Source organism: Oncorhynchus keta, chromosome 23 (genome assembly GCF_023373465.1).
Source record: "Oncorhynchus keta strain PuntledgeMale-10-30-2019 chromosome 23, Oket_V2, whole genome shotgun sequence".
Lineage (NCBI taxonomy): Eukaryota > Metazoa > Chordata > Actinopteri > Salmoniformes > Salmonidae > Oncorhynchus > Oncorhynchus keta.
In genome coordinates this window covers 20,540,349-20,555,612 of record NC_068443.1, presented here as the reverse complement: position 1 = coordinate 20,555,612, position 15,264 = coordinate 20,540,349, and the positions used below count along the sequence as shown (strand labels likewise).

At 39.8% G+C, this 15,264-nt stretch overlaps 1 protein-coding gene across 8 annotated transcripts in view; it reads right to left on the bottom strand.

Moving 5' to 3' along the window:
- Window positions 1–15,264, bottom strand: part of LOC118401970 (suppression of tumorigenicity 18 protein-like) — a 64,276-nt gene that overhangs the window by 12,787 nt on the left and 36,225 nt on the right. For all 8 annotated transcript variants that reach the window (XR_008077376.1, XM_035799704.2, XM_035799705.2 and 5 more), the window contains 7 exons: window positions 12,927–12,978; window positions 11,966–11,996; window positions 11,348–11,541; window positions 5,564–6,370; window positions 4,420–4,554; window positions 909–999; window positions 725–817 (listed from right to left, as the gene is read on the bottom strand). Coding sequence is in view for 7 of the 8 variants with exons in the window: in XM_035799704.2 (XP_035655597.1) it covers window positions 725–817; window positions 909–999; window positions 4,420–4,554; window positions 5,564–6,370; window positions 11,348–11,541; window positions 11,966–11,996; window positions 12,927–12,978 (1,403 nt within the window). In the remaining variant the exon portion in view is untranslated. The remainder of the gene's footprint in view (window positions 1–724; window positions 818–908; window positions 1,000–4,419; window positions 4,555–5,563; window positions 6,371–11,347; window positions 11,542–11,965; window positions 11,997–12,926; window positions 12,979–15,264) is intronic.

Here is a 15,264-nt window from a genome sequence, read left to right as displayed (position 1 = left end):
CAGGAAAGTGGCTACAGTGTCAAATAAAATGCATAGGATATGCTATTGACACATGAATGCACATTATGCATGGGCTGTGGAAGAGGTGGTGATGATTTTGGAAGTAATCTACATTATAGTGTGAATAATATCCATATGAGGTGGCTGTGAAGTAATGGACACAGTGTTGTTTGAATAATATCAATGTCCTCCTCCTGGATGTGGGATCTGATCTGTATTGTAGACGCACACACAGGCATGTTACCCAACTAATTCATTTTGTATGGGTTGGCAGTCTGCCTGTGATTTTTCTACAGGGAACAAAGAGTTGTGATGCTCTGTGTCCCTAATAGGGAGAATCTCATGGGACCTTAAACCATTGCTTAAGAACAAGTGATAGTGAGAAACCGTGTCTGTGAAGTTTTGATAGGCTATATATTGTAATTCCTTTTACAATACACTGCATAAATAAACTGGATACGATACTGTAAATTTTAACCAACATACCTCCTGATTTTATATGATATTGCAATTGACACACTTTGTTTTGTATCAAAGGGACTATGCTCTCTCCGAACTTCAATCAATTAGTTTCATAGTATAGCTTTCAATGTCTCAATGGTTTACTGTCATCATAATGTATTCGCACATACACGTCGATAATTGTCAACAGTCAAAATGACAATATTGCAAAATTACAGTATATAACACATATTATAACATACATTTCCCCTCGTGATTTTACCTGGACAATCGTTCAGGTGCTTGCCTGCATTTGGGGCTCTCCTCTTGAGGTTTGGAGACTTTCACTGCAGCAGCAATGGGGCAGCCTGAGAGACTGGGGGGGGAGGAGTAGGAGGAGATCAAACCCATTGAACCTGCCTATGTACAGTATGTCATGTTTAATGGGTTAGTCCTGCAGGATGTACCTCCGGTGGGTGCTACGGTTGCTGTTTACATGGCCCCTTCCTGTGCACCCGGGAGTAGGACACTTGAGGACGTTTTCATGCATAGCCAGGACTGGAGACAGACAGGAGAGGGACAGTAGGTGAAACAGTAGGCTCAGTAGAAGGAGAGATTTACTATACAATCAGTGGTGACGAATATACTGCGTCAGTGGTGATGAATATACTGCGTCAGTGGTGACGAATATACTGCGTCAGTGGTGACGAATATACTGCGTCAGTGGTGACTAATATACTGCGTCAGTGGTGACGAATATACTGCGTCAGTGGTGACGAATATACTGCGTCAGTGGTGACTAATATACTGCGTCAGTGGTGACTAATATACTGCGTCAGTGGTGACTAATATACTGCGTCAGTGGTGATGAATATACTGCGTCAGTGGTGACGAATATACTGCGTCAGTGGTGACTAATATACTGCGTCAGTGGTGACTAATATACTGCGTCAGTGGTGACTAATATACTGCGTCAGTGGTGACTAATATACTGCGTCAGTGGTGACGAATATACTGCGTCAGTGGTGACGAATATACTGCGTCAGTGGTGACGAATATACTGCGTCAGTGGTGACGAATATACTGCGTCAGTGGTGAGGAATATACTGCGTCAGTGGTGACGAATATACTGCGTCAGTGGTGACGAATATACTGCGTCAGTGGTGATGAATATACTGCGTCAGTGGTGACTAATATACTGCGTCAGTGGTGACGAATATACTGCGTCAGTGGTGACGAATATACTGCGTCAGTGGTGACGAATATACTGCGTCAGTGGTGACGAATATACTGCGTCAGTGGTGACGAATATACTGCGTCAGTGGTGACTAATATACTGCGTCAGTGGTGAGGAATATACTGCGTCAGTAGTGAGGAATATACTGCGTCAGTGGTGACTAATATACTGCGTCAGTGGTGACTAATATACTGCGTCAGTGGTGACTAATATACTGCGTCAGTGGTGACGAATATACTGCGTCAGTGGTGACGAATATACTGCGTCAGTGGTGACGAATATACTGCGTCAGTAGTGAGGAATATACTGCGTCAGTGGTGACTAATATACTGCGTCAGTGGTGACTAATATACTGCGTCAGTGGTGACTAATATACTGCGTCAGTGGTGACTAATATACTGCGTCAGTGGTGACTAATATACTGCGTCAGTGGTGACTAATATACTGCGTCAGTGGTGACTAATATACTGCGTCAGTGGTGACTAATATACTGCGTCAGTGGTGACGAATATACTGCGTCAGTGGTGACGAATATACTGCGTCAGTGGTGACGAATAAACTGCGTCAGTGGTGACGAATAAACTGCGTCAGTGGTGACGAATATACTGCGTCAGTGGTGACGAATAAACTGCGTCAGTAGTGACGAATATACTGCGTCAGTAGTGAGGAATATACTGCGTCAGTGGTGACGAATAAACTGCGTCAGTGGTGACGAATAAACTGCGTCAGTGGTGACGAATATACTGTGTCAGTAGTGAGGAATATACTGCGTCAGTGGTGACTAATATACTGCGTCAGTGGTGACTAATATACTGCGTCAGTGGTGATGAATATACTGCGTCAGTGGTGACTAATATACTGCGTCAGTGGTGACTAATATACTGCGTCAGTGGTGACTAATATACTGCGTCAGTGGTGACTAATATACTGCGTCAGTGGTGACTAATATACTGCGTCAGTGGTGACTAATATACTGCGTCAGTGGTGACTAATATACTGCGTCAGTGGTGACTAATATACTGCGTCAGTGGTGACGAATATACTGCGTCAGTGGTGACGAATATACTGCGTCAGTGGTGACGAATATACTGCGTCAGTGGTGACGAATATACTGCGTCAGTGGTGAGGAATATACTGCGTCAGTGGTGACGAATATACTGCGTCAGTGGTGACTAATATACTGCGTCAGTGGTGACGAATATACTGCGTCAGTGGTGACGAATATACTGCGTCAGTGGTGACGAATATACTGCGTCAGTAGTGAGGAATATACTGCGTCAGTGGTGACGAATATACTGCGTCAGTGGTGACGAATATACTGCGTCAGTGGTGACGAATATACTGCGTCAGTAGTGAGGAATATACTGCGTCAGTGGTGACTAATATATTGCATCAGTGGTGACGAATATACTGCGTCAGTAGTGAGGAATATACTGCGTCAGTGGTGACGAATAAACTGCGTCAGTGGTGAGGAATATACTATATCAGCGGTGACGAATATACTGCATCAGTGGTGACCGAGTTCATGGGGGGATCAAGAGTTAACACAATAACAGAGCACAAAATGGTAATACTGGAAAATAATAATGTATCCAGAGTGATCAAGGTAACCTAAAGGCATACAGTCTGCTTGTTCATTTATAGATACATCAATTCTATTCACACGTTCTTTGTACTGACATCAAAGAAAAACCAAGAGCACAGATCCTTAGAAAAGTCATACAATTATGGACACAAGCATATCTAACTAACACTGTTCCCATTGTCAGTGCACTGTGTGTTGGTCGCATAATATAAATACCTTAGTAGCAATAAAAATAGAACAAAAAGCACTACGTCATCACGCACAGCCTTTTATCCACCAGTTGATGGAAACATCTCTGGTGGGGAAAAGCTCATATGATTTCATGCAGATGTGTAAATATTCACATGAAAATCTGTGGCCAATTGGATGGAAACCTAGCTAGAGTTGGAGTTCTACTCTGTGTCCTTGGGAACTTTTCTCTTCTGTACATATTTTCCAATTAGTTTGCAGGAGTTGTCTATTTATTTTTGAATACGGCATTAGCAACCACTTTGATTTGCAAACATTGCTTCTGGTGTAAGAGCACATGCTTTCATATTGAAAAAAGTTAATTACTTTTTCTGTTCCTTTTGTAACATTACTGTTTAATGTTGGATGCTTGTTATGTTACATTGAAATGACTAAACCACAGCCAATAAAAAACCTTTACAATATTCAGAAATTACAAGAAAACTGTAGGTGACAACAAGTCTCACTTCATTATTCTATAAATGTAGAATGAATGGCCCTCAATCAGTTTCTGGAACCACTTGATAACTTTGAAGGTTTTATTTAAACATCAATAAAAAAGCATCACTTGCTATTCTATACATATGTAGGATCTTAATTTCACCTATATTGTTAGAGAAAAATAATCCTGCAGCAACATGATGTGAACATTTAGTCCATAATGTTGCTTGATCGGTGGTTAGGGCATTAGCTGGCCTAAAGTAGGCTACAGGGAAAGTACAATTCTGTTCATCTATAATGTATGTACATCACAAAGCTCATCTCCATTTACAGCTGTGCAGGAAAGTTCTCAGCAACAAAATAGTGATCAAATTAAGATCCTACACCTGTATGTACATGTAGATGTAAGTGAAGATACATTGGTGTTGTCCTGACTTTCAAGAATACCTGATGTACGTACATGTATGTGTATGTCTGAGTGACTTACTCTCTGGGGGGACTCTGACTTTGTGGGGACAGCCAGACAGACTCCTGTGGTGGGGGTACAGACCAGTGACATGGCCAGTGCCGTCACAACCAGGGGTAGGACACCTTATATCCTTCTTATCTGGTCGTGGAGAGTCTGGGAGGAGGAAAATAACAGGAGCGCTTAGATTAATACATAGACAATCACCTATACATTCCATAACAATCTTAGGACACCTTCAAGAGTGTTGCAGTATCATTCTTTAACATGCTTTGTAACCTTCATTACCCACACAAGCAAAGAGTGCAACAAAGGTAATAGCTTTTGGTAAAATTCTAATGAACTTGAGTTTGATTTTTCATTAAACTTGTAAAGAGTTGCTTGCATGAATGTTCCTCGAAACTATTTTAAGTGAGATTCTGAGAAATGCTACAATGAATCTGTATGTACATAGAAACAAATAGATTAAAGTACAGTATCATGCAAAGAGCCAGACACTTTTCGCAAAATGCTTCTATATTAATCTGTCCTTTTAGTTAAGGCTTCCAGTTCAACACATGGCATTGACTTCTTAATGCCCATCCATCGAAAGATTACATTTGGGATTACACATTAGGCTGCAGTCATTTGAAGAATCAGTGGAAAACATGAGGGGTACTTTGGGCGGATTTAAGACTTATGGTCATGGTTAAATATCCAGTTGATTCCTATCAAAATCCAATATTCTGGGAAGTAGCAATTCCATCAGAAGATTTTTTATTTATTTTTTATTTTAGTCTGGTTATTTATTACTTCAATTGTTGCCAAAATGTGTTTCGTACTTAAGAGGATTTCCCCTGCTGAATATGATTCTTTATTATTTTGACGTTTCGAAGCATCTCATCATTGAAATACAAGTGGTCTAATTCATACTAGATAAACATGCATAATCATGTCTGCTGCATACTTATTTGATGCCCACTACTCTTCATTAGAATAAGTGCAATATCCACTGTATGTAGTTCTATTGTTCTCAAGTGGCTTTAATAGTACACATACAAAACCAAAGGATGGACTTAAAAGGGTCCTCACTGTCATTACGTTGATAAAAAGCTGTTATAAAATAAAACATATAGAATGTTGAATTGACAAAGAAATAAGATATTTTCAAATGAAGTATTTGTACCTTTGCATCCATGATAGCCCACCCTGGTGTCCACATCCAGTAGCCGTTGGTGCCTCCTCTCATTGGTCATCTGCTCCAGTAGGAACCTATCCATCTCCCTGTAGGCATTGTGGAGGACCTGCCTCTGCTCTGACTGCAATGCCATGGCCTGTTCCAGGAGACTCAGGTTCACCCTCCCTCTGTCCCAGTCTCTGTCTCCTCTGTCTCTGTCTCCTCTGTCCATCTCCAGGCTCAGGGGTCTCTCCATCTCCTGCAGGCCCAGGGCCCAGGCCTCCAGCCGAGGAGGCCTCTCCACCTCTGGCTCCCCCTCACTGTCCTCCTCACTGGGGGTTGATCGGTAGAGCCGCAGGGTCCCTGTCTGGAAGGGACCTGCTCTGCCCATGTTGTACCCACTAAGGACAGAGTCAGGCTCATGGTCTCTCATGTGTAGGTAGTCGTTTCTCCCCAGTAGGTATCTTTCTCCGGTGGTGGCTTTGGAGGGGCTGCTGATAGAGCCATTGGAGCCATTCACCCTTGCAGAATGAGACAGGGACAGAGGCTCCCACTCGGCTTCCCAGCTGTCTCTGTATGGGCTTTTACGTGGCGACGATCTGCAAGTCATACTCATCCTGTCCTGACTTTGGTCTTCTTCCTCTTCTTCTTGGTTTCGTTCCGCCACTTCTTCGTCCTCCAGAGTTTCCGAGGCTGCAGCCTCCTGATGGGGAAAGTCAGTCACCACTTCAGACCATCCAAAGGAATCATGGGGTTTTGTTATTGCGTCCTGGCAGCCATTTCTCTTGGGCTCGTTAAGTGTTTCTGAGTATCCATCTTAGAAACAAAGTAAAAGCAAATGAGAACAAAAACTATGTTGTGATGTTTTTTTCAAGCTTGAGTCAATTGTTCATATTAAGGCCATGCTTTTCAGAGAACATTTGGTTAGGCAGAGAGAGTAACAATCTTGTATGTCCTCACTTCAGCTTAGCCATAATGTTTTGTAGAGACACTTTTTCCTATCTAGAAAATGCATGTCTTGTTGTCTGAAATGACTGTTAAGAGGATTGGCAAATACAATATGTAATGAACATAGTAATAGTATGGACAGGACAGCAACTGGAAGATTTCCTGGCAATTCCTCAAGTACATCAGAGATAATACACGAGACACTTGTTTTGGCTAGTTGAACATGAAACCTAAAGATGAGGAACAAGATTGTCTTCCTCTTCTTTGAAATCTCTAATCAGAATACAACAACTTGATGTGTATTTAGACGGACCAGACAATGACAGAGATTTACATGGGTTGTGGCACTGAACATCAGTTTTAGGTAGTTGGGGTGTACGTCAAGCAGGGCTTTGTGATTTTAAAGATATTAACTTGTCAATCACACACAACTCATTTAAGAACCCATATTCATATGTAAGCACAAGAACAAAGAAAGAGGAAAACATTTCAGTATTAGATTTTTTTTACAAAAATCCTGATTTCCCTTGATTCTTTCTTTCTTTTTATGAACCTTTTTTCAATAGGTCATTATACTGAGTGCACCTGAGAATTGATTTTTTACATTGATTCTTTACTAAAAGCTTTTAAAATAAAGCTTTTCCGCTTTTTATCAGTGGACATTTTTATGGACATATCAAAATGTTAACTATATCCCAGGACTGCGTGTAATAGTCAAATATATTTGACATGACATTTGAATTTCTGGTTTCAAGAATTGTTCAGTTTAAGTGAAACAAACAGAAAAGCTAGGCCCTTAGATCTCCAAAATGTATGTTAAATGACTCTTAATATAGTGACACCCCTGATTATATTAATATCAAGTCATGGTCAATGATTAACAATGGAGCGCTATCATTTGGATTGATTCACTAAAATATATTTTGATTCCCCAAATCATTGAAACTTATTTTCAGTGCGAAAGCTCTTTAGTGAGGCCATAAGAGTTGTTACTCTATAAATCATAAGTAGGCTGTACAGTACGTCACAGAGCAAATTAAAAGTAAGAGGGGGGGGTCCAATAGGTTGATAGATCTGGAGATAATTTAGGATGCAATTATGTAGGCTATATAATCTAGTAAGTGGATTCCACTGAGGATGATAAAGGCATTACCAAACCGATACTACTAGTCATTATCAGGCCATAGTATACAACTTAATCCCCCAAAATAAAAGCTGCTAAATGCAGGAAGTGTATCGCTCTGACTTATCTGGCGAACCTGTTTTGAAGCATATGATTTTGGATTGTGTAAATGTAGGGATGTGATGTATATTCACTACCACAATACAAGGCAGGCGAAGACAGACCAGCAACAGAGGAAGTAGGTGAATGAAATAGACATGGTTAAACTCCTTTTTTGATGCAAAATATGAAGCTGGATTTTTTTGAGACATACAATGACGTGGCTGATAATATTTTTGTTGCTAGAGACATTTCATTCTAAACAAAGGAATATGAATATCAGCCTGTTCAACAAAGATTAAAAGTCAGTTAGTTACAATTAGCAGAGCAGACAGAAAATAACTTATTTTTGTACAGATGGATGACACACACATACAGTTGAAGTCAGAAGTTTACATGCACCTTAGCCAAATACATTTAAACACAATTTTTCATAATTCCTGACATTTAATCAGTAGATATTCCCTGTCTTAGTTCAGTTAGGATCACCACTTTATTTTAAGAATGTGAAATGTCAGAATAATAGTAGATAAATCTTCCTATTTCAGATTTTATTTCTTTCATCACATTCCCAGTGGGTCAGAAGTTTACATACACTCAATTAGTATTTGGTAGCATTGCCTTTAAATTGTTGAACTTGGGTCAAACGTATCGGGTAGCCTTCCCCAAGGTTCCCACAATAAGTTAGGTCGGTGAATTTTGGCCCATTCCTCCTGACAGAGCTGGTGTAACTGAGTCCGGTTTGTAAGCCTCCTTGCTCGCACACGCCTTTTCAGTTCTGCCCACAAATGTTCAATAGGATTGAGGTCAGGGCTTTGTGATGGCAACTCCAATACCTTGACTTTGTTGTCCTTAAGACATTTTTCCACAACTCTGGAAGTATTCTTGGGGCCATTGTCCATTTGGAAGACCCATTTGCGACCAAGCTTTAACTTCCTGACTGATGTCTTGAGATGTTGCTTCAATATATCCACATAATTTTCCTACCTCATGATGCCATCTATTTTGTAAAGTGCACCAGTCCCTCCTGCAGCAAAGCACCCCCACAACATGATGCTGCCACCCCCATGCTTCACGGTTGGGATGGTGTTCTTCGGCTTGCAAGCCTCCCCCTTTTTCCTCCAAGCATAACAATGGTTATGGCCAAACAGTTCTATTTTTCTTTCATCAGACCAGAGGACATTTCTCCAGACAGTATGATCTTTGTCCCTATGTGCAGTTGCAAACCATAATCTGGTGGTGTTATGGTGGTTTTGGAGCAGTGGCTTCTTCCTTGCCAAGCGGCCTTTCAGGTTATGTCGATATAAGACTCGTTTATACTGTGGATATAGATACTTTTGTACTTTGCTGTTGTTCTGAGAAGGATTTGCACTTTTCACACCAAAGCACGTTCATCTCTAGGAGACAGAACGCATCTCTTTCCTGAGCAGAATGAAGGCTGTGTGGTCCATTGGTGTTTATACTTGCGTACTATTGTTTGTACAGATGAATGTGGTACCTTCAGGCATTTGGAAATTGCTCCCAAGGATGAACCAGACTTGTGGAGGTCTACAATTTGTTTTCTGAGGTCTTGGCTGATTTCTTTTGATTTTCCCATGATGTCAAGTAAAGAGGCACTGAGTTTGAAGGTAGGCCTTGAAATACATCCACAGGTACACCTCCAATTGACTCAAATTATGTAAATTAGCCTATCAGAAGCTTCTAAAGCCATGACGTCATTTTCTGATATCATGTCTTTTTAAAGACTGTTTAAAGGCACAGTCAACTTAGTGTTTGTAAACTTCTGACCCACTGGAATTGTGATACAGTGAATTATAAGTGATATAATCTGTATGTAAACAATTGTTGGAAAAATTACTTGTGTCATGCACAAAGTCGATGTCCTAACCGACCTGCAAAAACTATAGTTTGTTAAAAATACATTTGTGGAGTGGTTGAAAAACGAGTTTTAATGACTCCAACCTAAGTGTATGTAAACTTCCGACTTCAACTGTACACACAGTGAGAAGTGCAGTGGAAAAGAGACTGCATGGGAGAGAAAAACATGGATCCCTCCTGTGGTTTGTGTATTGGAACAGGTGAACAGTTTGTACTCCAGAATAGCCATTACAGGCGCTCCGCAGTGTGGTTGGAGCTTGGCTGGAGTTGAACGCAGTGCGGCTCGACCAAATTAGCGGCTTATTTTTCCCTCTTGTTTTAAAATGCAGATATGAACAGTATCCCGCTGTTACATTCTTATTGCTTTTTCTATCCACTTTAACTGTCATAGACATTTCACATAAAATATCCCCAGACCTGATTGTGACAAAAATATATTTACAGATGTATGTAGGCTTATGTTAATCACACAATGTTCAGTCATTGCTTTGTGTTGCCTGCCTTTTGACACATGTTCACTGTATTGTATAGGGCTTGCTGTTTGCAGGTGCCTTCTTTTGATAAAAAAGAGAAACTTTTCTGGATTAAAAGGTTATAATACAGAACAAGTAGGTAGTGGTGACTGAATACAGACACATAAAAGCTCTGCTTGAAACACAAACAGACCATGAGAGGGAGGTATATGAACAAAGGAAGATATCAAAGGGGAAAAAACAGATAGCGAAGCTAGTGCAGAAAGGGTTATGATAATTGTAATGTTATATGAACCCCAGAAACAAATACATTCCATTTCCAATTAATCTGCACAATTCATTGAGCTACTCTCTTGGTCCATTTAACTACCCACATGTGTACTATAATGAGCTGTAGACATTATGCCTAATTATGTATATTTGGACTGTGTTAAGAGGGCCTAACAAAAGCTTTCGAAGGGGACAATTACGTTTGTTGCTTAGTTACATCGTTAAAACTATACCAAATAAGTGCAGATTATAGTGGGTGAGAATGCACATGTAAACCATGGGTATTGTTGCCAGAATGCTCAAAATTCAATTCATTTGGAAATAGAAATGTTTTGCTTGGGGGGAGGGGCTCAATGAAATAAACAAACATTTCCTTAGGTCATTGTTGAGTACACACCTTGGTCTTAGTATCTTTCGACAAATAATCACAAATGTATTCTATTGTATCAGTAACATTGGTTTTATAAGAAGATGGTTAAGCAATAGCATACTTCAGAAGGGAACCTGGTTCTGTTTAAGATGCAACATTAGCTTGTGTTAATAATCAATAAATCGTGTGCATATTCTAAACTCAACTCACTTTACTAAACAAACATCAACAGAGGACATTCTAACCAGAATGGCCTAAAGCAAACATGATCATTATTCAATTCTCTGTGTTTTCAACCCATTTTTGAATGGCTTTTCAGAAAAACCAAACACAGACAAAAAGAAAAGGAGGAGTCTGAAATCTGGCCTCATCAAAAATAGGGGAAAAAGCCATGCCAAAAATATCATGGCAGATAAGCTGTCAAAAGTAGGACTGAGGACGTGAGACAGACACAACTAATGTGAACCCAGCAGTCTCGTCTTTCACTTCCAATACACAATGACTATGGGGTCTGGCTGATGGCGAGCAGACATGCAATAGAGAGGGAGGGAAATATGAATGCAACAGATGGGATTTTAAAATTCAGCGTCAATTGTTCATCAAAACAGACAAACAACAGGACATCTGTCTACCTGCTGGAGTGTCAATGTTCCTCAGCTCTTCTTTGTCCTGTGGCGGTGCCAGGTCCTCGTTCTCCTCCTCACAGCATGCCTCACTGGGGCTGTAGTGGCGGGGCCTCATCAGGAGAGACTTTCTCTTGTTGACGGGGGCGCCCTGCACCCCTTCCTGGGCGAGCCTCTTCCTAGCAGCCATAGACCCATATGTGCTGTTGTGGGGGGGATGAATGAATAAAAAGAGCAACGGGGTCAACAAAAGGCCATAGCCGTTACTTTGAACTGAAAGTGAACGTAAAATGTAACATTGTCAGTTTATTCCCAAACTGTATTTCAGGATTCAGAAAGTAAAATCAAGTGTTTTTTTGTAACTTGATTGAAAAGGTAAACATAAGGTTGAAGAAACTGTATATGGTCGAGATGATTAATACAAATGAAGTACCTAGAAGCGCAGTGAAAAGCTACAGGGCCAAATTCAATTATAACCGGTATTATCAAGATAAGAGAATGGCCAGCATACCACATCTACTAACAAAGGATGCCTATTTCATTCTGTATGCAAGGGCATAGAAACCTGGGGTGAATTAGAGGATACCTGTAAGTGTTTATTTTCACAAAGAGGTCATGAACCCTTACCTTGGAGCCTGGGTGATGCAGTCAGCTGGAACTGTAAACAGAAACAGAAGTATGTCAGGTAAATAGTAATGTTTACATTTCCACTGTGGAGTGACTACGCATCTGGCTACTGGAGAAACACAATCCCGATCAAAGCTACCAATCTACTGTACTAGCTCCATGTTTTTGATAAGCAGTTGTGGCCGACTACACTCATGGTAATGGGGTGTTCACCTAGTATGATTTTGGATTGTACTCTATCAAATGTTCTATGAAAAGATTACTTTTACAGCTACTTATCAAAATAGATTTTTTGCAACCTTTTATAATGAACTATTTTACTTCAACAAAAGCCTTCTGATATGATTAAAATCATCGGCAAGGTACCCTTTATATAGATTTTTATTTATTTATTTTTTTAAATATCCACAACCCCAATCTGCTCTCCTCTTTCTGAGATCTGCTGTAGCTCATCCTCCTGACAGCTTTGACAACATCATCTGAAAAGGCAAATCGATTTTCCCTGAGGGCCATGCACCACAGATGCAAATCTCATTCTCATTCAAGTCCACCGTATTCCCATGAAGCACAACCCCATAATAAAGCTTCCATGAATTTCCCAGACATAGTAATGGCTCTGGTGCCACCAGCCAGACCTTAGAGGCTTGGAACACTAGCATAATGGCATCCCCCTGTCTAGGGGTTTTCAATCACACTATATATATTCACTCCTTAACGAATTTGAGCCACAGTTCCAATTTGATGAAGTAATTCCCCATCTGAATAAAATAATGGCAATGCAGTGCTCTTCAAATTGGTAAGATAATTTGTAAAACTGACAGTTGTAAAGTTGGATTGTTGAACTGATTCCTCCCTAGACCCCATAGATGTATAAGTAGAATGTGCGTGAATTGCTGAAGTGCTTAGTTACTGCTATTGATGTGCTTGCTTGAACATGGTAAGAGTTGTCAACGCTGCTGACCTTTACCACCGTTGCATGTTTGGAGTGTGTTTTCCTCTCCTTCTGAATCCATCTGTTGATAAAGAACACACAATGTATTCTTTAGCATGTAACACTCATTTCTAACAAAATACAGATTCTGTTGACAACTGGGACTGGAATAATGATGTTAACATTTGCTCAGCAGATGCTGTATCCATCCAATTTGAGGGTTCTTGAAGTTTATTTGAAGTAACTTTGAACCTTCCTATCAACATTACCCTATATTTCCCGGAACATTTATGTATTTACGTGTTGATTATCTGCGGCATTTAATGGGTGTAGTCATGAAAACACATGTAAAAGCAAAACACCAACTGAAGGTGAAGTTAATAAAACAAAATAAACTTTGAGGTGGAAAAAACGTCATAATGCAAAATAATGACATTAAAGTGCAGGTGGTGGTACAGACAGACAACAGTGTCTGACCAAAATAGTTGTTCAAATCCATCCACTCTCCCTCGTCACCATCTCATGTGGATCCCAAATAAAACCTATTAAAGGTAATTATTCTGGGCTGATGGCAGTGTATAGTGGTCACAGGCCAGTGAAATTTGTGAGTCACAGGATAGATACGCTGTTACTTTTCCTGGTAATGGGAAACATGACTTCTCTCTCTGGTTTGCTGTTGTGATTGAAGGCACTGACCTGTCATACATTTATAATGGGGGAGCAGGTGTGGCAGTGATGGACCTTAATTTACTTTAATAAACCTTTTATGTGCCACACTCTTCAATGCCACGCCGGGCCCTCGGAGGACCTGCTCATAATAGGTTCATTACTTTTGATTACTAGGGCCCTATTGAGACAAACAACTACCCAAACACTAAAGATTACATTCTGTAAAAACTAATTTACCTCATTAGGTCATTACAATTTTTCCATCATCGTATGAACAGACAAACAAACAGACAAGAGATACTCACTCATTTTGTATACATTTTTTTATTAAACAAGATTTGTATAGATAGTGTATGTGTTACAATGTCTACTATAATATAAAATTAATTTCAATTTCAAATTCAGATAGTGTAATTTCACAGATTGACTAATATTTTCACATTAGGCACTTCTGTGTTACTGAGAGGCAACACTCACATTATGCAAATCTACTTGTTTTAAACACTTTTTAAATATTTCATAACATAACCTCTGATTTAATGCCTTATTAATGCTCTGTACACGAACCATTTAAATGCCTCTATCTTACAAGTAAAGCCAGAATATCATGTATTTTGAAAATACTTATTTGAATATATTGAAAATACTATATTGAATATAATAATGCTTCTATCTTCGTAAGATACCTGATGAACTTGGTTTTGACCCTGAGGAGTATACACTTGACTGATATTTTGTTAGTTCATAATTTTTCAACTGCGCTCAATATGTTAGTTAGAACGTTCAATTACATACTGTATTCCTTCAAAGGCCTGTATCTAGTCTTTCTAGGGAGTTTTTCCTAGCCACCGTGCTTCTACATCTGCATTGCTTGCTGTTTGGGGTTTTAGGCTGGGTTTCTGTACAGCACTTTGTGACATCAGCTGATGTAAGAAGGGAAATATAAATAAATGTGATTGACTGTCATCTGAGGGGAGATGGAGAAACAGCTCAAACTTTTTGTGTTCAGGTATTATATGTTCTGCTTTGTGAGCAGCACAGAGGTTCTGAGAGGGTATAGAGCATGTGCTTTTGACACCCATTCGACAAAAGCTATTGTTGGTCCTTCACAAACTCAAAGCTGTACCTAATTCTGAAGCAGGATGAATCAGAAGTAATGGAGCAACGTGGAAATCTCCTATGGATGTTTCCGAGTAAGAGAAGTAGACATGGAGAGAACACATGATGTTCAATGAATATATTTACACAGGCAGAACAAATACTGTAGATACAGTACATGCTATTCAAATAAGGCTTTGTTTGTATTAAATATTTACTACACTCTCAGATGGGGATTTGTTTATGTTATATATTCCTGACAATGCACAAAACTATAACACATACACATGATAGATCTTTGGTGGTCATTGGTACAAAATGTTTTCCCATTTCTTTATGGTTGACATTATGGTCATACTATTTCATCCAAGGCTGTCTGGACATTGTCATGGTTTCTGCCAGCCATTTTGGACTTAGGAACAGCTTTCAAAAGTAGAACACTGTGGCTACGATTACACAGGCAGGCCAATTCTGATTTTTCCCCCCACTAATTGGTCATTTGACCAATCACATCAAGTCTTTTTCATAGCTAATCTGATTGGTTAAAAGACCAATTAGTGAAAAAAAGATCAGAATTGGTCTGCTTGTCTAAATGCAGCCT